The sequence below is a fragment of the Drosophila erecta genome, unplaced genomic scaffold, assembly GCF_003286155.1.
Source record: "Drosophila erecta strain 14021-0224.00,06,07 unplaced genomic scaffold, DereRS2 tig00000092-arrow-pilon, whole genome shotgun sequence".
Lineage (NCBI taxonomy): Eukaryota > Metazoa > Arthropoda > Insecta > Diptera > Drosophilidae > Drosophila > Drosophila erecta.
In genome coordinates, this window is record NW_020825207.1 from 16,679,252 (window position 1) to 16,705,458 (window position 26,207).

General features: G+C 42.7%; 5 protein-coding genes across 5 annotated transcripts; 4 read left to right on the forward strand and 1 right to left on the reverse strand.

Moving 5' to 3' along the window:
* Positions 1-2,217: 2,217 nt before the first annotated feature.
* Positions 2,218-4,261, forward strand: LOC6549192 (phosrestin-2). Its single transcript, XM_001974375.3, has 4 exons — positions 2,218-2,453; positions 2,899-3,706; positions 3,806-3,935; positions 3,998-4,261. Exons 1-4 carry the CDS (start codon positions 2,345-2,347, stop codon positions 4,043-4,045), a joined length of 1,095 nt encoding a protein of 364 aa, XP_001974411.1. The 5' UTR covers positions 2,218-2,344; the 3' UTR covers positions 4,046-4,261.
* Positions 4,262-5,630: 1,369 nt separating this feature from the next.
* Positions 5,631-7,693, forward strand: LOC6549191 (protein croquemort). The gene is made up of 5 exons (XM_001974374.3): positions 5,631-5,827; positions 5,886-6,188; positions 6,246-7,057; positions 7,121-7,211; positions 7,285-7,693. The coding sequence occupies exons 1-5, from the start codon at positions 5,699-5,701 to the stop codon at positions 7,489-7,491; spliced, it is 1,542 nt and encodes a 513-aa protein (XP_001974410.1). The 5' UTR covers positions 5,631-5,698; the 3' UTR covers positions 7,492-7,693.
* A 520-nt stretch (positions 7,694-8,213) lies between these two features.
* Positions 8,214-10,286, forward strand: LOC6549190 (protein croquemort). Its single transcript, XM_001974373.3, has 4 exons — positions 8,214-8,642; positions 8,895-9,691; positions 9,985-10,078; positions 10,137-10,286. The coding sequence occupies exons 1-4, from the start codon at positions 8,214-8,216 to the stop codon at positions 10,284-10,286; spliced, it is 1,470 nt and encodes a 489-aa protein (XP_001974409.3).
* A 4,559-nt stretch (positions 10,287-14,845) lies between these two features.
* Positions 14,846-16,254, reverse strand: LOC6549189. The gene is made up of 2 exons (XM_001974372.3): positions 15,452-16,254; positions 14,846-15,374 (listed from the first exon to the last, which is right to left on the reverse strand). Exons 1-2 carry the CDS (start codon positions 16,219-16,221, stop codon positions 15,050-15,052), a joined length of 1,095 nt encoding a protein of 364 aa, XP_001974408.1. The 5' UTR covers positions 16,222-16,254; the 3' UTR covers positions 14,846-15,049.
* Positions 16,255-20,761: 4,507 nt separating this feature from the next.
* On the forward strand, positions 20,762-22,356 carry LOC6549436 (solute carrier family 25 member 46). Its single transcript, XM_001974371.3, has one exon. The coding sequence runs from the start codon at positions 20,881-20,883 to the stop codon at positions 22,234-22,236; it is 1,356 nt and encodes a 451-aa protein (XP_001974407.1). The 5' UTR covers positions 20,762-20,880; the 3' UTR covers positions 22,237-22,356.
* Positions 22,357-26,207: the final 3,851 nt, after the last annotated feature.

Genomic DNA, 26,207 nt, shown 5'->3' on the forward strand with positions numbered 1-26,207 from the left:
TGGCCTAAAACTTTGTGGCTACCCGAGCGCACGTTTCAATGGCAGATGTCGGCCATGCATCAAGGTGGTTCGGGCCAGGCCACCACCTGAAGTTGTTGGCTCAGCTTCTCGTTTTAAAAAGCGACACAGTGAAAAACTGTCAATCTCTAGGAACTGTAAGTATATAATTAAAATTTTATAAGTATTCCTGTTCAATTAGTAGCTGAAAAGGATGCTGATATATGTTTTCTTCGGATGCAAATATAAATTACTGGATTACAGCTAAACTATAATTACTATATAAAAATTGTAAAATGGAGTGCAGTTACAAATTTCCTCATGTGTACTTGCTCGGAGATTTTCAGAAAAACATATTTTCTAAATGTTGAAATGTTTTCTAGTCGATCGTTTTTCCCGCAGTCCGACTCTGGCTAAAAGTCTGGCTCCAGTTGGCCGTCGATTTCGCCAACGACAATTGCACTGCATTCTATGCCTGTTCTGGGCTCTTGGCCAAACTCCGCAGTTCGGAACGTGGCAATCGCGCTGATTGTGCAATGCAATTTGGACGACGACTTTGTCTCGCCTTGGTCAGGCAATTGAATTGCCCAAATTAGCTCTCGAGAGGGCCAAAAGAGTAGAATGGTGGCAAACTGCTTCCGTGCCTGTTTAAATCGATCCCGCTTTAAGGGGAATTCGGAAATTGTGGACGTCTGAAGAGGCACTCTCGGAAATGGGTCAATACCACCCGCAGCTAGCTCAATTGCGCCCAAATAATAAAGCCAACCTTTTGCGGTCGCTGGCAATTGTATTGCATGGCTTTATCCTGAAACTGAAAGGATGCTTAATCAAACTACAGATGAATTCAGATAGTGATGATTTAAACAAAGCTTAAGCAATTTCCGGATTAAATGCGTTTTACATACCAGAATTTAATTTCACTTGATTTATCTTTCAAACCTGGTGCTCACAGATTTCTGATCCAAGTCTGACCCTGCGGACTGCTGAATTTAAAAGTTCTTAACGCGTTTCTAACAGAATCTTAAGGACGACTCATTTAACAACATATTGCCAATTCTTCGGGACCACACCGTGTCCATGCCTCCCGGAAAGTTCACTTGTAATGTATTTAAATGAGACACAAGCCCATAACCAGCGCCGTTTTCCTGCTGGCCCACACGTCGTGAGTGCAAAAGTTTTGCTATTATTAAGGGCCTCATTGTCGGTTTTGTTGGACCCTTGGCGACTGTCCGCCGGCACTCTCCCGCAGTTTCCCGCACTTTCCACATTTTCACACACGAATAGGGGGTGTGTAGTTGGGGAAAACTCCGCCCCACTTTCCCGACCGTCCGGCCCCCAACCACACAATAAAGAACAATATATTTCACACAACTTTGTTCATATTTTTAATGTCAGGAGTATAATTATTACGTTCATTGACTTTGTTAAGTAGCCTACTTTATGCTAATGTGATTTCATAGCATAAAATGGAAATGGGAAATGGTGGGGGGCCAGTAGCTTTGCATAGGAAATTTTTACATAATTGAATGTGCAGGTCCTTCAACTGACAGTTACTGGTGAAGTTGAAGTGCTAATGTGTCATCATATACACATAAATGTATTTAAATCCTACGTACTTGGGTTATACTGTTTTAATATAAATTGTCGGCTCTAATAAGTTAAAGGAGATGAAACCAAAGCAAATAAACCTGTATTAAAATGTGTGGTCACTGTAAAAGGGCTTACTACGAATAAACTCACACTTAAAAACTTCGTTTCCATAACTCGTAGTGGTCTAGTCAAAAGAAAGCTATTGTAAATGTCATAAAAGCGACCCACTTATCAGTACTTAGCCGAGGATTGCATAAGGCTCAATTGAATTAACAACAATTCCGCAAATGGGAAAGGAAAAAACTCACTACGTAATACTTGTATTTATATACGTCATCCGAGGCGGAAAACAACAAACCAAAATACGCACACCCAATCGATTTCTCGAGCTATTTCTGTACTTTTGCCCGCCCTGCATTGCTAATACGCCGTGTTGCGCGTTATTTAATGTTTAAGCCATCGATGTCGATGTCGTGCCACAATGTCAATATCAAAGACACTGCGCACAGCAAGGTGGCAGAAGCCGTAGTAGTTTGCCGCCGAGCAATTGCTGAATTTCTGGTGTGCGGCTAATTGAATTTAGAGGGGCGACAGGTGCCACAATGCCAGGTATAAATGCCGGATTGCCAAAGAGCGCTAATTAATAGCCTAGTGGACCACGCAACGCGGCGTATCCCATCGAGAACGAGCGCGAAACGTTAAAGTCGCATCTAAAATTTAAACTACTTCCGGACAGCTCTTGTTAAACGGCTTCAAAATGGTGGTCAACTTTAAGGTGTTCAAGAAGTGTTCCCCGAACAACATGATCACGCTCTACATGAACAGGCGTGATTTTGTGGATTCCGTGACACAGGTGGAGCCCATTGGTAGGTGTCACAGGCCGAAGGATTTACGAAGGATGAAGTTCATTAAAAAGTACCCAAGAGTGCTTAAGAAAGTACCCAAAGTGGATTGAAGTATCTTACAGCTTGGAAATATTGTGTAACTTTTGTTCCAACTTAATACATTGGATTTTAGTGGTGATGGAGAAGCTAAAAGACTGAGGAAAGCTGATTTTGAAGTTAAAGTTAAGATCTCGACGTTCATACGTGCTTTTTTACTAGTAACGGGTATAAAAACTCCACTTCGAATCAGAAAATATAAGCTATCTTAACTCCTTGGGACATTGAATTCACTTGCAATTTATTCAATTTAATGCAATTTATGCGGCTGCTTTAGCAGCTAACCAGGCTTATCGGTTACGTGAGCAATCAATCCACGAGGCTGGGCATTGGTTACACTAATCTCCAATTAATTAGCGTCCTCTTGCAGATGGAATCGTTGTGCTGGACGATGAGTACGTGCGCCAGAACCGCAAGATCTTCGTGCAGTTGGTCTGCAATTTCCGCTACGGACGCGAGGACGACGAGATGATTGGTCTGCGGTTCCAGAAGGAACTGACCCTGGTCTCGCAGCAGGTGTGCCCGCCCCAGAAGCAGGACATCCAGCTGACCAAGATGCAGGAGCGTCTGCTGAAGAAGCTCGGCTCCAATGCCTATCCCTTCGTGATGCAGATGCCGCCCAGCTCGCCGGCCTCGGTGGTGCTCCAGCAGAAGGCCAGTGACGAGAGCCAGCCCTGCGGAGTGCAGTACTTCGTCAAGATCTTCACCGGGGACAGTGACTGCGATCGATCGCATCGCAGGAGCACCATTAACCTGGGTATCCGCAAGGTGCAGTATGCACCCACCAAGCAGGGCATCCAGCCCTGCACCGTCGTCCGCAAGGACTTCCTCCTGTCGCCCGGGGAGCTCGAACTGGAGGTCACCCTCGACAAGCAGCTGTACCATCACGGCGAGAAGATCTCGGTGAACATCTGCGTGCGCAACAACTCCAACAAGGTGGTCAAGAAGATCAAGGCCATGGTGCAGCAGGGCGTCGATGTGGTCCTGTTCCAGAACGGTCAGTTCCGCAACACGATCGCCTTCATGGAGACGAGCGAGGGCTGTCCACTGAACCCGGGATCCAGCCTGCAGAAGGTCATGTACCTGGTGCCCACTCTGGTGGCCAATTGTGACCGCGCGGGCATCGCCGTAGAGGGTGATATTAAGCGCAAGGACACGGCTCTGGCCTCGACAACACTGTGAGTATCGCCCAATCAAATCCATTCACTTTATAGCTCGGAAAAGAGAGACATTCAATTGAATTTGACTATCTATTATTGTTCTTAAATGTATTTCAGTATTGCCAGTCAGGACGCGAGGGACGCCTTTGGCATAATTGTTTCGTATGCTGTGAAGGTCAAGCTTTTCCTGGGCGCCTTGGGCGGCGAGCTCTGCGCTGAGCTGCCATTTATTCTGATGCACCCGAAGGTAACAAGAAGTTCGGGCCAAATATGTGAAACGTTATCTGAAAGGCATTTGATCTTTTGCAGCCAAGTCGCAAGGCCCAACTGGAAGCCGAGGGCTCCATTGAGGCCTAAACTGAAGGGGCTACCTCAACCAACGAAAAAAATGGCGTATTTCTACAAGTCAACCGATTTTTGTAGATCTTAAAAAATGCTGATGTTGCTGAAATGTTCTGAACTGCAGTCGTCGTACTCTTCCTATATAGCAAATCCAATATTCATATATGTGTGTATGTGTATTATATTTATAACTCAACTAACAATTAAATATGAACAAAGTTTATGTACGTATTTTGGAGAATAGTATTGCATTCAGCACGGCGTATTTGGAAATGTTCCAGCTCAAAACCTTGCAGCGTTGAAAGTTTGGATGGAATGCGCACTAAATATTTAATAATGTGCCTACCAAGGCATTTCCTAGTATTTGATATCTGCAATGTCTGCTGATTATGTACATCGAAGTGCAATGGGGAAATCAACAGAAGCCAGTGCAATCTATTCATTTACTAATAGTGGGCATTGCTTTTGTGGCTTAGTAATTCCAATTATTGCTGCGCTGAGAAGCCGAGAAGCAGCCTAATTAATACTTGGCCACTATGCTGGAGGAAGTTTACTGAACTGAATTTGAGTAAGGAAAATGGTCAATTTAATTTAATATGGTGAGCTTTTGGGTGGGAATTGGAAATGTAAAATTTAAGCAAACACACTTGAGCCGCAACCATTTAATTTGGAAATTTTTGCACTCGAATGGTTTGTCCCACCTTCAATTAGTCGCCAATATTAACGATAACGCCTTTCACTCCTATTATTTTCCAATAGTCAGGGTAAATTTTGTGGTTCAAATGCTCCTCAGAAACCAGGTGGTTGATTAGTCAAAACGGCTTTGGGTAATGAGATTAATCGAATTTCATTTTGGCAGATTAGATTACCGTCTTCGAAAGTGATCTTTTATAGTGCTTGACAATAAAATTGCATTGCAAATACTAATCCAAGCATACATGCTATATAACCGATAAGATGGCGAGGCTCAAGGCAAAAATAGTTGACCGCTTTAATAGTGTAATCAACTAGTTTCAAGTAATTTATTGGGCGCATTAAGAGGCACTCTGTAATTCCATTAAATACTCATTTAAAACTCATTAGCTAAGCTAAACCTGTAAAATAAAATCCAATTTGTAAAATAAAACCATGTAAAAATAAAACCCGACATGTGCCTCTATTGGACTTCGGATACTCGATTTTAATATGTTTTTAGCATGTAATTTCATTAAATGAAATGATGAGTTTTAAGATCAGCTAAACTAAATCTCTGCAATAAAATCCATGTAAATGTAAACCCGACATGTGTCTCTATTGAACTTTGTATACGCGATTTTTAATACTCCTTAACACCTTGTACCATGTATCTCTAAGTCTTATGTAGTTGCCAAGTGGTACTCGGTATGTGGCAGCCCGAAGTAGCTACTAGCGTTAGTCTGGCTGATTAGCCAGCACCCACAATAAACCAAGTGCAGCTTTTGCATTTATCACGATTTTCGGCACTCCAAACACACACTTAGTACCCAATCACCCCCCGTATCAGCTGAGCAGTACAACTACTACAGTACACATGCTGATTAGCCGCTGCTTTATTTACTAGTGCATAATCTACTAAGCGGTGCATGAATAAAAGCACTAGTGATACTTTTCCACTTCGCAGTCACGCGGAAGCCTTTGTTTCGTCTCAATATGTGCTGCAGCTGCTGTGGGGTGACCCAGCAAAAGGTCTGGGTCTTTGGCCTGGGAATCTTTTTCGCGGTCTCCGGACTGCTGGCCATAATTTGCTGGCCTGGCTTTATAGACTCGGCGGTCATGAAGGTGAGAGGCGGTGTGTGTAAATGGAGGAAATGAGGAGTACTAATCGGTTTATTAAAAGGCCTTGCCGTTGACACCCACTTCAAAGACCTTTGAAAAATGGGAGGAGCTGCCCATTCCGGTGTATGTCTACATGTATCTGTGGAACTGGACCAATGCCGCAGATGTGCAGGCTAATGGAGTAAAACCTTCCTTCGAGCAACTGGGACCCTATGTTTATCGGGAGGAGAGGAAGAAGATGGATCTTGAGTGGCACGACAATGGAACAGTGACCTTTAACCCGAGGAGAACTTGGTTCTGGGAGGAGGAGCTCTCCGGCGGCAAGCAAACTGATTTAATTACGGCCCCACACCTGCCTTCCTTGGTGAGCAACAATCAGTTAAAAACCCACAAAATTGGTTATGTAATTTATTTTCTACAGGCAGCTTCAAACCAAATGCGGAATAGCAACGTCTTCCTGAAATTCATGTTCAACGAGGCTCTAAATGCGAATGGTGGACATCTCTTTGTGACCCACACGGCATCTGAATGGCTGTTCGAAAGTTTCTACGACGAGTTCCTGCATTACGCCATGAGCCTGAATAATCCATTGGCCCCAAAAATCGAGTCGGATCACTTTGCCTGGTTCCTCAACCGTAATGGGTCGAAGGACTTCGAGGGTCCCTTCACTGTTCACACCGGAGTGGGTGACATCAAGGAGATGGGTGAAATTAAGTATTGGAAGGGTCAGAATCACACGGGCTGGTACGAAGGCGAGTGTGGACGTCTCAATGGCAGCACCACAGACCTTTTTGTGCCCGATGAGCCCAAGGAGAAGGCCTTGACCATCTTCATTCCGGACACTTGTCGGATCATAAATCTGGAGTTCACAGGTCAGAGCGAAACGATCCAGGGCATCACGGGATGGAAGTACGAAATAACACCGAACACCTTCGACAATGGCCAGATCAATGGTGACGCGAAGTGCTGGTGTCCCTTGGAAAGCCAACCGAATAATTGTCCTGCCACCGGAGCCACTGACTTGGGACCTTGTGCCAGTGGAGTTCCCATGTACCTATCTGCGGATCACTTTATGTACGCGGACGAAAGTTATGGCAGCACGATTGACGGCTACCATCCCAATTATGACCAAAATAACTTTTATATCATCATGGAGCGCAAGATGGGAGTGCCGTTGAAGGTCAATGCCAATGTGATGATCACCTTGTACATAGAGGCAGACAGCATCATAGAGTAATTGCCTACAATAATCGGTGCATACAATATTTTTGACTTTTCAAATTTATTTTTCCTTAGCATACTGAAGGGCCTTCCGAGTTTCTATGCACCTCTTTTCACCACCGCTAGTCGAGCCGAAATCGACGAAGCGCTCTCCTCAGAACTCAGAGTATGTTTGGAAGAACATCATTGCTAGTTACCCTATCATTTTTAAATTTTAAATATTGCATGTTCATTTTTAGTTGGTGCTCAATCTGCCCGCTATTGGGAGATATACTGGAGTGGGATTCCTGTGCCTGGGCTGCATTCTTATAGCAACTGGCGTCTTACTTACCGTTAAAAGGAAGTGGTATGGCCAGGCGGAGATGGACAAACTGGCTCTCAAGGATAACGAGGAAACTCCAGGCGAACCGGAAATAGCGGCCGATGTGGTTCAGCGAAACTTGTAATTTAGTATTAACATTTTCTTTTGATGAGCAGCTCACAATTTTCGAAAAACGTTATGTGATAAATAACTCTAAATATTTTTTTGTTCTAACTTTATTTTATAGTAAATACAAAAATTTAATTGATAAAATATGGAAACTCAAGTAAATGTTATGTCTTGATTTTATGATAATAAAAACATCACAAGTATTTAATTACCGTTTATATTTTTCTACGGTGTTTTTATGAAAGGTTACAAAGATTTCATACGAGCTTATTCACAAAATTAAGTAAACTCTTTAAGTAAAATTTTGAATTAATTAATATTTATAATTAATTTTAAAAAATCAAAAAATTTTTAGTATAATACATATAGTGATCCCTTTCATTGTATTAAAAGTAATTCAGTTATACTAAGGGAAATATAATGTGTATTTCCTTTTTCACAGTGTATGAGTGAAAGTAAAAGTAATCCGAAAACTAAAGTACTCAATAACATTTAACTCAGCTCCTAAAACAAGCCTCTTGAAAAGCTGTATTGTGAAAAGCTTTTGGAGATTAGCCTATCAGGAGCGTTCCAAGTGGGCGATTTAAAGCAAATATAAAAATAAAAGAATCAATTCGCTCTTGAAATCTAATCTTGCAGTTCCATTATTGAACATCAATGTATCCCAACAGTGGGGTCGCCTATAAATAACACCGGCTAAATTGCTTGACGTACCAGTAAAAAAATCGATCGCAGGCGATGTGTTGTGGTTGTTGCAGTGTACGCCAGCAAAAGATCTGGGTCTTCTCCCTGGGGGGCCTGATCCTGGCTGTTGGGATTTTTCTGGCCTCAGCCTGGCCAGCCTTATCTCGGCATTGGATTCGCAGTCTTTTGCCCTTGGCTCCCAACTCCTTTATATACAATCGCTGGGTGACCACGCCCATGCCGGTATACAGCACAGTTTTCCTCTTTAACTGGACTAATCCGGGGGATTTGAACACCGAGGGCGTTAAGCCGCACTTTGAGCAGCTGGGGCCTTACACTTTCAGTGACTTTAAGGTCAAGGAAGATTTGGAGTGGAATCAGTCCCAGGTGACCTATTTCGGCAAACGCACCTGGCACTTTCTACCGGAAAAGTCAAATGGATCGCTTGAGGATGTGGTTATAGCGCCACACTTTCCATCTTTGGTAAGTCGGGTTAAAATATAAAATAAGATGCCAAAATATGACAAGTAATCTGTAACTCAATTATTTAAGTGAATACTTGACAAAGAATCCTGCATTTAATTTGGAGTTGTTTTGTTTTACAAAAGGCATCACCCTTTTTCATGAAATGGTGCTGTTCTTCTTGAAAGGATTCCTGTTGATTTATTCCGAGTCTCTGACCAAATATCTGTCGCCACATCCAGTAACCCCCACTAATCCCACTATCCGCTTTAGACAGCTGCTTTGTACTCGCGCCAATTGCGCCGCATCCTGCGCAAGGTCATGAACTTTGCCCTCAATCGCGAGGGCGGCGCCACCCACATGACGCACACAGCTGGCCATTGGCTATTCGAAGGCTATTACGACCATCTGCTTGACTTTGTGGAGCAGCTGCATTCGCCTCTGCTCCCGGTGTACAGCAACACCTTCGGCTGGTTCTATCAGAGGAATAACTCGAAGACGGCTGAGGGCAACTTTACAGTGCACACTGGCCATGGGGATCTCAGCCAGCTGGGAGATCTGCTCCTGTGGAATGGAAAGGACACAACTGGCCTTTATCCCGGCGAGTGCGGCAAGGTCAATGGCAGCACGGGGGAACTCTGGTCGCCGTACAGGAAGTGGGATCAGCCCACTTCCATTTTCCTACCAGATGCTGCGCGGTACTTGAACTTGTTTCCCCAGGAAAACCTCACCATCGACGGCATCGATGTCTGGCGCTATGAGTCCACCAATCTTACCCTCGACAATGGCCAGTTGTCGCCGGACACTGAGTGCTTTTGCCTCGAGAATCGCGAGTGTCCGCGCAACGGAGTCCTGGATTACGGTCCTGCCGCCTTCAATGGCCCGTTCTACATGTCGCATCCGCACTTTTTCCTCACAGATAGAATGTACAGGGAGAACACCACCGGCCTGCAACCCGAGGAGTCCCAGCACGGCATGCATGTGATAATGGAGCCCACTCTTGGAATCCCAATGAGCCTGAGGGGGCAGCTCATGATTAGCACGAAAGTGGTGCGCGACGAGGCCATTGAGTGAGTTTTTATTCGGCGCTGCAAGGTCTTGAAGACAATTACACAGGTAATTGATGAAAAGTGCGATTGACAGAGACTACTTAACTAATAAAGCTTAATAAATAATTAAACTTTTACAAGAAAGTCCTTTAAGTATTAATACAGCAACTCAAAATCGCCTTCTTCTACCTGTGTAATTCTCCTTAATTTGTATCAGCTTCAAGACAAAGAAAATATTAACAACAATGCAGAGTCAAGTATTAATTAAAAATATTTGTAATGTATTTAATATAATTAAATTTTCTTCCTTCTAGCTTGTTCAAGAACGTGGCCTACGATCATTATGCACCCCTTTTTACAATGAGATTGCACGCGGAATTAGACGAGGATCTTACAAGGCTATTGAAGGTAAGATAATAATAAGAAAATATCTATGAGTAACAAAATGTAATGTCTTATTTAATAGCTTGCGCTGAATGCTGCGAGTATAGGAATGTACATAGGAATTGGCCTGGTTCTTTTTGGAATTTCAATAGTCGCAATTGGAATATTCATCACAAAAAATAAGAAATGGCACAACGAACAAAGGCCCGACGAACAAGTCAAATGCACTTAAAACTGATAAGACTGTTAGGCTAACAAAGCAATAAATTCGCTAATCACTAGGAAATTTTGGCATTGTTTAAGGCCGTAATCAGTCAGGGCTCTTTAAGGCCTGGTCATAAAAAATGCAAATTACGTGCTTGGCTGGATTATCCAATTTCCCCCAGGTGTTGCCCAGCTGCAGGCATCTAGAATTACACTAAATTATGGCCTTTCAAATATGCTAAAATTTATTAATATGTTAATAATTGTTTTTTGCTGTTCGTTCATGCTATGCAAAGCAGCCGTGAAGGCAGAAATCCTTGAGCACGTAAGCTGCATACTTTATGGCGTACGAACTCTTTCACCAGGCAGAGCCGGCAAATACCGAACTGGAAATTTGAAAAATGCCAAAAGAATATTATAAGCGACTAATTTATATGCACCAAGCACGCAAACTTACGTTTTGCACACACATTGTTTGTGGCCCACGAAAAGGACGAAGGAACAAGTTAAACAATGTATGAAAATATGAAAATTATATGATTGCCAGTATGTGTCGGCCAAAGCTTTAACTAAATCTCTGTCGGGGCAACAAGGTAATAAGGAACGTTATTTAATGACTCCTTTATTACGAATATTTAATAACCAATACAAATGATTAGTAATAGGCTTGGGTGTTTATTTTGCGTATCTTATCCAAGCATAAAATTGCTTTAAATTATTGTCTTAAATCCTTACTCCTTATGAAGTAATGTTTGTACACATTGCGCACAAGTAAGAATTTCATTTTAAATGAAATACTGACTTACATAGTAATGAAATTTTGAAATACGTGTACATTTTAATTTGAAAATGTGTTGACAAATTGACAGAGGTTAAATGAAAGGGTTGCACAGCATTTTTATTAAAATTTATTTTACATCATTTCTGTGCTCGGCTTGAAAAGAACCATTTTATCAGATTATCTATTTTAAATTGTGGTTCAGCATTTGATTTACAGCTGAGCTTGTGTCAGTTATTATTTATTTACGCAAGTGTGAAACTTTTACCCAATAAAGCTACATTCTGCGTATTTTCATTTCATTTTCTTTTGACACTGAAGGCCTTACAGTGGCTATTTTCTGGTCGTAATTCAGTTTAAATTCATTAAAAATTCTCTGGGCACTGTCATTTTAAAGGTTGAATAGGGACTTATTCCACTTTGGTTGTTCTATGCTTGGTCAAGGAACCACAGCAATGTGCAATTGTGCGTGGAATTTTTAATGAAATATTTAACCAATGCCCAAAGGCGACAGAGAACCCGAAATAACTTAAAAATAGACAGTCTGTCAGAAAAGTCTGAAGAAAATGGTGACCAGCAACAAGAACATTTAATTTTTCAAATTGGTTGTCAAGGTGCGTAGACTTACTGACATTTTAATACTTTTTTAATGCCCATGATACCCAAATATAATCGTTCCTTGGGAGTTTTATTTTTGAGAACGTCTTGACCTGATTGATACCAGCAATCATGAAAGTATTATTTTATTGTAAAAATAACTTAATGTAAATGGTATTTTTAACTATAATAAAAAGCATTTCATAAAATAACTGTGCAGCGACTTGGGTATCAAGAAATCAAAACAGTTTACTCACCTGTGCTTGCCATAACATTTTTAATGCTCCTGCGGTTTTTTCTCTAGGCATAACAAGCAACAGATCGCGTCAGTGACCGACTTCATTATTTTGGCTAAGTCCGAAAAACCAAAAAAAAAAAGAGCTTGAAAGGCATGATGTGCTGGGATGGGATGTTTCCATTGTGGCCTGGCGTCCATTTGTGTCGCGAAAACTTCGGTGTCCTAATCGGCTGCCTGACTTGCATACTAATTTGTTTGTTGTTCCTCCCGTTCCACCCACTTTGGGTGGGTTGGTTGTGCCCTCCTCCTGCCCAGCGACCTTCAGCTCGTTTGCCTTGCCTTTATGGTCTTTTGGGCTGCTGACAACCCGTAGATTATGTTGTTGGCTCTGGCTTTGGCTTTGGCTTCGGCCTGGTCCTTTGTATGAGGGACAAGTCCAAGTGTGTTTTAGGGTGTGAGCTGGCCAGTGTCATGTTGCCGTGGCTTACAGATTTTCCGGAGGTTCCATTGGCAGCGACTTGTTTGTTTATTTCTGCCGCCCGTCCATAAAACCCTGTTTAGCTGCTTAATTTCTTCCTTTGTCATTGTTGACAGTCTCTTTCGGCTCAAGGACGTGTTCTGTGGCGTTCATTTTTCGCACAATTTAATGTTACTTAATTGGCATTTAAGTTTGTGTAAATGCTTGTGTTTTGAGCCGCGCTGAGGCAGACATTAAAGTAATATTTGAGCCCATTTAGGTATTCTTTGAGTAATCGGTACACAATTTCATCAAATATTCACGGCTTAGTGCTATAGAAGTACCTGCATAAAATATTGCTGCGTTTTCATAGAGCTTCGCAGGCCTCAAAGTAGTTTATGAAAGCATTGTGAAATATGTATGTTAAATTTAGCTGCCAGCCCGCCAATAAATAAATCCGTTAGCAATTAATAATTTGTGACATTGTAACTACAATGTTGAAACCGCATCTGGCATTTTTATTTTAGGGAATGTTTGTAACAATTTTCTATGCCATGTGCTATGAATATGGTTCCTTTTTTTGTTTTGTTGGCAGCGTAAATTGCATTGGGCCTTTGGCGTTGGGTCAGATGTTACAAAGTTGACAGCGTCAGAGGGGGAAATCTGCAGTGAGAAAATGATTAAATAAACATAGACCATTTCGGGCTAACACCAAAACAACAGAGAAAAAATTGCCGAATGAGTGTTGAGGGAAAAAATTTAAAAATTCAATCTAAAAAACATTCTGGAATTTCGCTTCCATTGGCTATGGTGGCAGAGGCAACCAAACAATTTATGCTTATAGTTCTCTGTTGGCCAACATGTCCGAACGTGAAAAAACCAGTTAGTTTAGTTTTAAAATTAAAATAAAGTTTGTAAACTGATAGCAGATGTGTTTTAATTGAAAAAACAGCATGTAATCAAATATGCGGCTACTTAGCTAGAAGCCAATTTATAATGAAATTTCGCAGTTATTCACCGCTTCTAAAAATTCCGCAATTAAAACGGCGCCTGGCCAACAATCATGGCTTTTTGCATCTACAAAGTTTCATTACGCATACGCAGTGTGTGTCGAACGTCCGAATTGCCTGCATTTATGAAGTGACCATTAAGCCCGAGTGCCATATGAAATGGAGGCTCCATTCCCCAGCTGGCTTTTCACTTTGGGTTATGACCAGGCTTAAAGTTCTCTGCTCAGCTGGCAGAAAGCCAGAGGCGAAAGGTGGCCCAAAGGAAGATGGTCCAAGATGCTGGAGCATCTTTGTCGACTGGTCGGGTAAAAACAATTTGCCCCAGGATAGAAACGTTAAGCGAGCAAAAGTGTTGGCCAGAGCAAAAGAAGACTACATAAATTCGAGAGGGAAAGTAGTCGATGTCGATGTCGATGTCGATGTCGATGTTAGAGACCAAAAGAGCTGGCTCACATTGTTTGGCATCGTGTCGGAGCATATGACTATGCATATTTGAAAGGCAATTTCCCCAGTGTTCTGGTCATCGATGCAAATGCAATTTCATTCTGTTTACCAGACACTTAACAATGTCCCCTTTAATGCTGAATTTATCCCTTTTCATATCCGTTTGGCCTAAGGCCCTATTTGCCCAACATTTTGCAGCAGCTTGCGTATGTGTTCCATCAACTGAATCGCAAAAATTCGCACTTCCGGGTTCGTTTCCGCCGAATTTACGTATATGTGTATCGATCAGCCACCTGCTCTGCGCGCTTTCGACAATTTTCGCACTTAAACCGCAGAAATTTTGTTAAATTTTCATTAAAAATACATGGACTGGCAATTGTGGCAGCTGTGTCGGCATCAAAATGTCACTGCGTTCCGGCTCCCATTCCCCCAAAAAGCTTTTGCATCCGCTCCTGCAGCCGTGTGTGAAAAGTTTGAGGGGGTGGCAAATGGCTGTCCTTCCACCGGAATATCCAAGTTTATCCAAGTTACACCAGTTTGCAATTATAAATGTAAATATCCACGTGGCTGTCGGTGCTATTTTATTTAAAGTTACCAAGGGGATCCCGAAATATTTCGAAGAATTTTGGGAAAGTAAACCTTACAGTTATGTTATGCTAGGTATGTTTGATATGTTTTCGGGCAGTACCTAAAGAAATACTTATATTCTTACTAATAAAAATGTTTTTTAAATCTGCAATTAAGCAGACACATTCCATTTAAAGTCCGTTAGGAAAGTGATATGGGAAATACGTATGCGTATGTTACAAAAAGCAACATATCAGAAATTCGTCAAATAGCACGCCGATTAAATTTCGCAATTAAATATCTGCACACATTCACGCAATTCGAGCCCTGCACCAAGGCAATATTCTCTCCGCACTATTTTCTCTTTAGTAGCTCGAAAGGACAGGACAATGAATTGCTCCAGCTTCTCATTGTTAAGCATATATCAAAATAATCAACTATGAAATTCTATCCGCATTCCATGGAACCCGTTTCCCGTGTCAACCACATGCCATTTATGCCACTGGGGTTTCCATAATTTATTTGTATATATAGATACATGTGACTTAATGCCGGAGCCGGGCATTTAATTAAGGCAAATCCGTGGCCATGGAATGTCCTGGTTCACAGTGCCAGTATCACTGCTGCATTTAATAATGTCAATTCCAGTTGACTTGTGTGCGTTGATTTAGTTAAGACTGCCGGCTTTATTTATGCCAATTTACAGATCTGTGGACGCCAGGGAATCCTGTGACCGGCGGACCGTGTAGGTCAGCTGGAAGCCCGTTTCAGATCCACTGGACTGCGAATCGCTGGCGAAGCGCAGGACAAAAGGCGGCCGGGCCACGAGCTCCTGGTCCGCCAATCCATTGCCACAGTAGTAAGTGGCCTGCAGCTCTGGCCTGCCGACCATGTACGCATCGGGAATGCCCAAGTAGTCGGATACGCGCAACGGGGTCAGCACTGTACTACGGCAATCGGTGTCATAGGCAGGTCCTGGCTGCTCGGAGTTCGCCTTCGAGAGCTCAAAGTGCGCGATCTTGTAGCTGTATCGGGGAAATATTAGAATTTATATTTGGAATTATAAATACAAATTATAAAGCACGTTGACTGACTCACTCACCTTATCTCGTTGTCAGGCGCTCCCTTGACACAAATTGAGTATTTCATGTTGGGCATATAGACGCCACCTGCAAAATTGAAGCTCACTATACCGCCAGTGGGGGACCTGTAGTATTGATCACAGCCCAGAGGAGCCAGCATCTCCAGATCCGCAACAGAAGGCGATCTGAGAGACTGGATGAGCTGGGCAGCGGGACCGGAGCCCGAGCCGATTCCAGATTGTCCACCGAAGATGGTCCGTGGCAGGAAGTTGCCCAAAAAGGGCATAATCGGTCGCACAGTTGGTGTGTGCGCCTCGGGCTGCCTTTTACCTGCACCCCTAGCGGAGTCTATGGGGCACTCCAGTTGGGTGAGAGTCATCTGCCAGGTGGACTGCCTGCCGGGGGACGTGGCCAGTCGGAACAGCAGCTTCAGCTCCTGACCCCGCCGAAGGGGTACGTACAAGTGCTGACCACTGTTGCGACCGCACAGCCGGAAATGCTGTATCTGCAGAAAATCGACGCACTCCAGCACTCCGGAATTGGCATTCAGCTGCGGCTGCGGCAGCTCCAAACGCTCGAAATCAACGCGCACCTGACACACCTGGCTGCTCCACGGCGCCACGCGGTACTGGCATGTGTCCAACTCGGCCAGCCCACCTGTTCCCGGGCTGCTGAGAACGATGCGTTTCTGGCGGACAGGGCCGCTCCTCGCATTGCAGGCCACTTGGCAGTGGACAGGTGTAAAAACTGGTGCTAGCACGAGTGCAATCATCAGCAGGTGAAAATCCATTTCGGTCCAATTCGATGGGTGGTACGCGCTTCGATTGGGAAATTTTCGCTGAACAGCGCTTTTATATCAGTTTCTGAGAGCAATTGTATCTATCGTTAGATAACTGCCATTGACACTCGACGATAAGGCCACAAAGATGTTTGCCGGCGATAAAGTATTTGGACAGCGATGCGTCCCTGGAAATTCCATCTCGTGGTTATGAAATTTTTGGTAAGCGAAAGCAGCGCTGGCCGCGCTGACTCTGATATTACTGAACTGCAGCCAAATTTTAAATGTTCAATATTTTACTGTCGTACTTAGGTCATAGTTAACAACTGATTTAATTATTTGAGCTTTTAAAAATGATCATTTTATTTCAACTTATAAAGGCTGCGCGTTTCTCGTAGAGTATGTTAAGATATGTTGAAAACTATTGCTTAGAATCGCTAGAACAGTCAATTTAGCCATGTTCGACTGTCTAATGCTTGCAGTTTTTTTATTTTCTAATGTGTCGTAATTGAGTTGAGCTTAACTTTTATGTGCGTTTTTAATTTAGCAGTGTAGAAACATTTTCAAATGATACATATAAAATCTTGTATGCACCTCTCTCCAAGGACTTTTCCCCTCAACCCAATTTATTTTCCTCCACCATCGAGGTAATAATTATCGAATAAATATTGCGTCGGAAGACATGCCAGGTATGCATGCAATCTTCCAGTTTGTACCCTCACCTTCAAGCTGATATCATTTGTTCTCCTCGGCTTTAAGCCTTCTTTTCAAATAGGAATTCATTGCCCAAACGTTTTATCAATAAATGCCACAAGGAAGTTTTACGCACATTTTATGATAAAGGTCGAGCGGCGTTTATGGCCCCCTACAACACTTATGAGGTCTCACACCCACACTCCCGCAAGGAAAGGACCTCAGCGCACGTAAAACAATAAAATTCGAGGCATTTATATGAGCATACCTTTGATTGTGTTAAAAAGGTGGAGAGCATGTGTGGCGCTGCCCCCAGCTACCAATTTACATAATACATAATTGCGGCATAGGATACCATTTTTTCCGCCCGCCTTGTAATTAAAACTCAAAGGCTCCTGCAACATCTATTAAATTTTATGCTTAACGCATATCATGTGACAAGAAATACTGCCGAGGTGGCGTTAAAATTAAACAAATGGCCAAGTAATACTAAAATTGCATGCACAGCGCGATTAACATATCAACAGCGACAAAAAATATCATAAAACAGCGGGAAAATGGTTCGCAACGAGTTTTCAGCTCTGCATTTCTAGGCCTGCCAGTACGGCAAGAACATCAACAATGCACACCATGGCACACATTCGCGATCAAGTTTTAAAAATGTATGGCCCTAGAGCAGGCCCAGTTTAAAACAAAGCCAGGCGGGCAGCAACCTTCAAAAGAAATAAATATAAAAATACAAAAAAGCTCGTGCTGCCGTCGCATAAAAATGAAAACTATGTAATAATAAGCAAAAACAAGGTGGAAAAACTGAGCAAGCTAACGTAGTTTGCAGGAAGGAAAATGGAAAATATAAAAGACGAAAAGTTGTCGGGTTATTCTGGGAACTGGGTATGCCCTTTACCTAATATTTGTCACACATTTTTTATCACATTAACTATTTTTTAATTTAGATACGAGTTAAATTAACATTATTTCGATAAGCCACAGTATTTATCTTTTAGTTTTAATTGATTTAAAAGGGTGCTGTGCATTTCTTCAATTTTCGTAAACATACTTTAAAAATTTCCTTGTCGGATATGGTAGGCAACCAAATTCTTTGAGCGAAATGGTATATTCTTCCAACAAATCATTTAAATAAAATCAATAGTTTGTTCGAAAAATTTCCGAAAAAGTTCTAGAACATTTCACCCACTCACCCCGAAACACTTAAACAAGTTTTTCAACCAAACCCGAGGACACCAGAAAAACTTCGCTCCAATCCTGCATACCCACTCAGCCATATATTCCCGGCAGACTTCATCAGCAATTTGTAATACCTACTTTCCAAGGGCATTTCACAAGCCAAAAAAAAGCGAAAAACGAAGGAAAAACACAAACTTTTGTTGTAACCGCAGCCACAGCAGCGCTCACGTATTTATGTCAATGTTTTGTTTTAGTTGTTGGCGGCAGTCCTAGCCACCTTCGACCCACAACCACGCCCCTATCCGCCCCGGTTGCATGTCGTGCCCATTTGCGTTACCTTTGAGCCCCCGGCACAAAAACAAGATGTGACGCCTGTTCAGTTTCGGTTCGGGCTGAGGCTCTTGGCTCAGCTCCTGGTTTCCGTGCTCTGTTCTCGACTGAAGCCAGCTTTATGTGATCAACAACTTGTTTTGTTCGGGCTCAAGATGTAGGGGGAAATTGCAGAAGTGGACTGGAGTCGAAAACGACATTAAGCTACAAGTGCGGACGTCAAAGGCATGGAAACACACATATGGGAGTCACCAACAGGGGTCATCAAAACCAAGTCTAGTATAGTGTACATTCGAAAAGTGGGTATATAAAGTATGAAAGATAAACTGAGGCTCTCGGATCCATATTTTACACAATTTTTCCCGCGCTTATAACCTTCCCAGCGAATTTTTAATATTTTCTAGTAGTTTCTAGTATTTCAAAGCCATTTTTTATTTTTTCCCGTGCATTCGAATGTTTGAGTTTTCCGACAGAGTGGCAGAAATAAGTTCCTTCCTAGTTTTATTGCTGTTGACTTTTTAGTTTAACAGCGGTGCCATACAAATATTATGACAATGTCCTTGCAACTGCAAAGTGCATTTGCAGTTTTTGTGCCCCCGCCTGATCGAATCCATCACTAAAATATGCCGCATAAAAAGCCAATTAAGTGACATTCGATTGGCTTGCATAATGCACAGAAGGCACGGCAACTCGTCATCGCTGGCAGAAGGACGAAGGACCACGCGCCAATCATAAATATAAACAACGCCACGGCGACGACTTTGCCATCTAAAATGGAAATCTACCGGTAACAAGAACATGCATATTTCCCGGACCGTGTTGATTTTTCTTGCCAGCCCTCTTCTTCGTGTTTGCTTATCAAGTGCAAATGCATGCAACTTGCAACGGCAACGGCAACAACAATTGCCACACAACAACACACCAACAGCAACAGCAACAACAGTATCAACGTACCGCGCAGATAGGCAGCGAAACAGCGACGTGTTGCTCCCTGCTGCCGTCAAGAAAAACGAGTTGTTTCCGGCACTCAAACACTTCTGATTGCAGTGCCAAAAAGAGGAGAAAACCGAAAAAATATGCAAGAATATGCATCACTTTGCTTGGTGGCGCTATAAATTTAAATGCAATCGCATTAAGAGCGCAACAAACGAAAGGATACGTTCTGGGAAGGAATTTCGGGTCTTGGTAATTCAAGTTGCACACTTTATGGGGCGCGATGGCCTGCAAACTTGAACTTGCCCCGAACAAACATTTGTGCTTTAATGGAAATCAATGTATTTAACATAGAGGTGGAAAATAGTAGTATGGCTACTAGCAGTTGCCTTTATTTTATTTTGATCATTTGAAACCATTTCGATTTCTCGCAATGGAAAATGCGAACTGGAGAACACGCTTATATATATGTATATCAGTTTTGCCGGATGATGTTGACAAGAGCCGGAAAACAAACTACAAACTGCATGCAAATAATGCAGTCGAAAACAAAGCTCGTTGTTGGTTCGAATTGCTTTCTTTTCCTTTATATTTAATTTAATGCAAGGCAGCCATCAACATCATCATTGTATTAAACTTTCTGCCAGTTGGCCATTGTTATTACTTTTCAAAGTTTTCTCCCGCTCTCTGTGCATCTCGAAGTCTCTGCTTTTGTGCATTTCCCAGCTGGCTGGAGGAAACTTTAAGCAAATAATAACTCAGACTACCTAGTGGTAATGGTTAAGGGATGCCAGAGAGCGGCTCACAAATTAATGCGCAATCAACTAGCGGACTGTGCCACCAAAAACCACTTTTGCCAGCCACCCATTCGTCAAAGCCTTTTTCTGGGCCAACTTGCTCGGCCTGGCTTATTTATGTGCGTCGTCTGCAGAAGCAATGAATCGACTTTGTGACTTCGGAGTCGGGGGCTTGGGCGCCAACCCAGCTCCTACCCCTCATTCAAAGCCCTACACCCGCATAATGTGCATGACAATCTTAGCCCCCCTTTCATTCTCCCTAGTCCCTGGTGGAGACAATGACATTGTTGCCGGCTTTGCTTGCCACATGATGCACTTGATGCCAGGCGGCGCACAATGTGTCCTTTGATTTCCGCAGACTAAAAGCCAACCGCAAGCCACAAGATTGAGGATGATTTGAAAGCAATACACACTGCTTAAGGGGGGAAATGTTTTAAATTCCGCGCGGATGCCTCGTGAGGAGCGGCAATATGATGAGCACAGAATTAGGGTCCTCTAATGTGTTGCCATTTAATCGAGCATGCATTTCCAACCCTGAATAGCTCTATTTTGTTGCTGCTGATGGCATTTCACTAGACGATTAATATAAAATGGAAGTAGAAGTCTCACCACTATCTGTCATTACAGACACTCTGTTTCAACAAAAATTGTGCTCTGTATTTAGATATGTTTAACACGTTAAACAGCTTCACCCGGAAGATAATATATACATAAATACTTAATCATTAATAACATGGAGTGCCAGGACCTTAGGCTCGATACGGATATTGAACAAATTGATAAGGAACTTGCAAAGAAAGAACACCACACATCCAAGTTAGTCCCATCTTGGAGCCCCAGAAATCCCTTGGAGAACATCATTGATTGCCGCGAGAAGTCAATTGTGGAAAACATAAATGCAGACCAGGATGCCATTGCCAAAATCCAATATCTTAGTGAAGAACATGCAAAGCTGGATAAGTATTTACATAATCAGGAGCAGGATGCATCACTTCGCAAATATCTGGTCGTTGGAGTTCATTGGGTTTTTCTGCTTACGGAACATGTCTTGAGTCATCCGTTTCTAGTATTGCGTTGGCAGTGTCAGGTTTATAATGCCTCCAAGTGTTACCACTTGCATCCTTTTACCCTGCTGCCCTGTATTGTCCATTTGCACAGACGCCAAGGACTAACGACACTATGGAAGGGAGTGGACAGCTGCCTGCTTGTGCGTGGAATGTCCTGCGCCATTGACGATGTAATATCGAAACTCAGCAGTTGGCCCAAGGAATTGGATAGTCGGACGACCTTAAAGCGATTTGGCCAGCATGTCCTTCTGAAATGTGTAAGCATCGCGTTGGTTTCACCCTTCCACGCCGTTTCCTTGGTGAAGACAGTGCAAAGCGACATTGCCAGCGAAAAAACAGGACTTCTTGATGTCCTTTGGGACGGAGGGGCTCGTCTGTTGTCATGGAGGTCCCCACAAAATACTCGAATGCTACCAACTTGGGCACTAATCGGTCCTAGTATTTCGATTGGCATTACAAAGTATCTTTTCAACTTGCTAATACATGGCGTTTCCACTCGAATGATGCAGAGGAGAATGCAAGAGAATCGGTATAAAAAGGACTGTGATGTTAAGCTGGAACACCAAAATGCAGAGACTTATGCGGGACTTATAGCCACGCTCACCACTGAGCTGGTATTCTTCCCACTCGAAACCATACTGCATCGTCTAGAACTGCAGGGTACCCGAACAATAATAGATAACCTTGATACTGGATACTCAGTTGTCCCGGTGCTGACAGATTATCGTGGAGTATTCGATTGCTACAGGGTAACAGTTATTTCAGAGGGAGTTGCTGGACTGTACAAAGGCTTCGGAGCAATGATCCTGCAATTTGTCGCCCAAGTTGCTATAATTAAACTGGCCAAGTGGACAGCGGATCAAATAGCTGCTGGTATATTGAATCGTCCAACATCCCGCATAGTACAGCCCTATAATTTGGATTGCCTTTCCTGCAATAAGAGCTCTACGACAATATCCCCCAGTATTTCCAGCATCGATGTAGATCTGACGAGCTTAGGAAAGTATTCACTGGATGATTAAGTCACTGTTTGTAATTTTAAAAACTATTTGTAAACACTTATATTGTTTAAGAGCGAACTATGCAATAAGCCTTGTGAAACTCATCTGAAATGATTGCTAATTACATTCACAATTTCTAAAGTGATTGGTATTTACCATTTAAACAAAGTCGCCAACTAAACAAGATTAAGTAGTCATTGGCTATTAATTCTAGCATCGGGCCATTAAACGTTGTGGACAAATTATTGCGAGTATTTCCCGGCCAATCTAAGCTCACGCCAGCTGGTCTACACGTCGTATGCCATTGTCAATATTGGCAAAATACTTTGCAGGTGCTTTGAGGCCTCACCTATGCTAATTTATGTGCAGCCACTGCACTATTGACTCCTAGAGGCTTTCAACTACTATTTATCTATGTATATGTCCTGGACACTTGTTTGTTTTTTGGCCAAACACTCAAAAGGGCAATAGAACTAACCACGATAATTTAAAATTACTATTTGCAATGATGTGCTGCAGATACTCGAAATCGCTAGGATTGCGTTTTTATGTGTTGTTTGTGTGCACGTAATGCACATAAAGTTGCTGCTTCGTGCCCCCAGAAGCCGTAAAGCCAATTCGCAGGACACCACACGGCGTATACTTAATACACACGTATGCAACGCGTGACTGCTGCCAGGATCCAAGGATGTGAGTCGAAGGATGCCGAAGAAATCAACTTAAAATGTGCAAATTGTTTATACTGCGACCCCTCTGCGGCCAAAAAACACAGAACATATACGTATGTATGTTGGCCGGAATGGGTTAAAGTATGTGCCGGACATTGAATAAGATTAATGAAGGTTTTGCCTCTGGTGTTTCGCCTTTTTTTATGAATGTTTGGTTTCGGTTCGGCCGCCTGCTGCGGTATGGTGGTTGGACCGCAGGATGATGCCGCTGCCCCTGCTGCTAAAATATTTTTGCAGTCGGCCTCGGCCTCGGCTTGTTCTGCAGCAGCTGTAAACGAAAAACATATTTCAATGATGCATGATGCAATCCAAAAACAACATCGACCGGGCGGTGCCCACTCGCCCCGGCCAACAATAAGGAACGAACCCAACAAACGGTTTGAGCCGGGCTCAGAAGAAGATGGAGACGAAGCTTCTGGCCACAAACAACTGTCAGGGACACGTTGCGAAATGTGACAATTTTATTGGTCTGTCAGAAAATTATATATCAGAAACGAAAAAGAATGAATATTGCTTTTTAAGTGCTGGGCTTTAGCTGCAAAATTTAAGAACTTTTTGCCAATTTAAATCGGGTTTTCCGTAGTTACTACTACGCTTTGTACCAAAAATAATCCATTAAATAATTATTTAGCTGCACGAAAGTATACATATAATTCACTCTTTTCGAATTAGCTTTCAAACTCCAATGTATACATTTATCATTGCACACCATTTCCTAATGGAATTGGGAATGTATACGAGTATAACAAAAGTTTGCAAACTTTTCAGCTATTTACAGACCACGTTCCTATCACCATAATCATTTAACCATTTCACAGAAATAATTAACCCGACTCAAAATAAAGAATCTACAAAAAGTGACAGAAGCCGTAAAGTAAGTGAAACTGCAGACATATTTAATTATAAATGCAGTTCAACTTCGCTTCGGAAGCGAAAGAAAAATAAAAGTAGGTACTTTAAGCACTTGCTGGTAATCAGCGAGGAACAAGCTCCATTTCCTCTACGCCATCTTCTGAAATGGCAATTTAATGAGCTCATTGACAGGTGCAGGACTGCTGAGCAAAAAAGTGAAGTGAGCCAGGACTAAATGAAGTGTAATTCTCCGCTAAAGCACATGCCATATTTATCATCAGCTTTAAGCAAAAATCTCGCTATTCCCAGCAGTGAGACCTCAACACTTTTTCCTATGTGTGCGCTCAGGCGGTATTCCATTTTTTAATTAACCGCCAGAGAACCGGGAAGCCGAGTTGTTGCACCCCGGAGACCCAAGTTGTCAGTTTACCTGGATGGAGTTCAGTTGACATGTTGGCACCGTCATGCGACATTCTGAATAAAACCTGGCAGCCAATTTGCTTGGGTTGAGAATGTGGCAAGGGTTGAATACCTGACAGCTGTTACTGGAGTAGTTTTTAAGTAGCTGCTAATGAGTCGCTAACTTGCAGGCGGACAACTTTGAAGAGGCCATTTTCTTACGCAAACGCTTGCTCCATTCTTTGTTTTTTGAATCAGATACTTGTTCTCTAAATTGTAAACACATTCTGACAACAGCTGGATTGCTTTATAAGGTTAGTTTAAATAAAACGCTTCGCATAGATAAGGACTATAATAATGGTTAAATAAAAAATTAAACACAACTGCTTGCATTTGCCGGCACTCGTGCTTAAACATATGCATGCATAACGCAGAAATCCTCCATCCATTTCTCCTCCGCGGAAGGACATACACTCGTCAGTTAAAATTCTCCGCGGACGGGGAATACCCAAGCGCAGAACAATGGCTAACAATATTACGCATACGACACGGGTGCCCGAGTTTGCTTTGGCCCTCGTCCAGGACTTCTGCCATCGAATTGAGGTCCGAAAAAATGAAAAACCTGCTTTAAATGGAAGCTTTTGTGCACAATTATGTTACAATAGCGGCGGTAAAAATAGGGAAATGGGGAATATTCGCGACGGTGATTTTCATATCTAGCAGCTCTCTTTCTCTGGCGTTAAATTAAAACACCGAAATATAGCGAGTTTATGAGGTAAGCAAAAGCATAAAAAGGGCAGCCGAAGCAGATAGAAAAACAGAGACAGAACAGCGAATTTTCTTCGTATAAATTCACACTAAACTGGGGATTTCAAATGGATTTCCTGAGGCTGAGGCAACAATGGCATACTCGGCATAATCGCTCCAACCGAAAGCGCAGCATCATCGAAGGCGGAGGACGGAGGCGACAGCGCTGACGGTTGACAGGATGGCAGGATAGTAGGATGGTAGGATGATAGGATGGTGGGATGGTAGTATGGCTGGATGCCCGGAGATGATGGGCATGACAAGCGGAACAAACGAGCCCGACGTATATGGAGACGTACCCGGCTCGCAGCTGTTGCAGACCCACTCCCATCCAGTTTACTCAGCACTCTTTGCCCAATATATATTTACTTGCACCCCTTCCGTGGCAGCTTAAACGAAGAAGTAGTGCTATAAATCGCATTAGGTGGATCCTACTTTGCATATGAAGTGCCCGAACTGACAGCTCACCCACTGTCTCAGTGACTATTATAGATGAAATTTTTGAGGACATGTTGCTATGGTGAAAGCTTAAGGATGTTCCACTAATAATTGTACATCTTTATTTATGAGTGAGTTTGAGAAAACATAAATCTCTTATACACATTTTATTTCCCAGTTTGACAAGCTAGTAAATTAAGCTTCCAAAACATAAATAATTCCTTAATATATCCACGTATTCTGACATTCAATATATACCCTACTCCCATAGGTTCCATAGAGCATTTTGAATACAGATTTAGCTATCGTAACCTTTTCCATCACCGCTGTCGACCCAGTTCGAGTTCTCAGCAGAGCAGCAGATAAAAAGAAAGCACTTTAACATAACAATGAACTCCAGCACCGACGCGATACGAACGCCGACGCAATCAAAATTCAAAAGTTTCATTTGCAGGTAAATGTTGGATTTACTCGGAGGATTTTAGTGTCCTGGCGCCTCACCGTCCTCTTCGTCCTCGTCGTCGTCTTCGTCCTTGTCAATTGTTTGGCAGCGCATGATGCATGACGCCGATAGCACTTCGCGATGATAGCGCGAATTTGTAGCCGCATTAACTTGGGCACCGTGAAGTTTCCCTACTTGGAACCACGGGTCAACACAGGTTGGCTGCGAGACCTTAATGGGAATGCTAAGTAGAGCATAGTTGTAAATTATGCGAGAAACTTTTCAAGCTCTTCAATCGCTTTTTTGAGCGATTTTTAGCTATATTA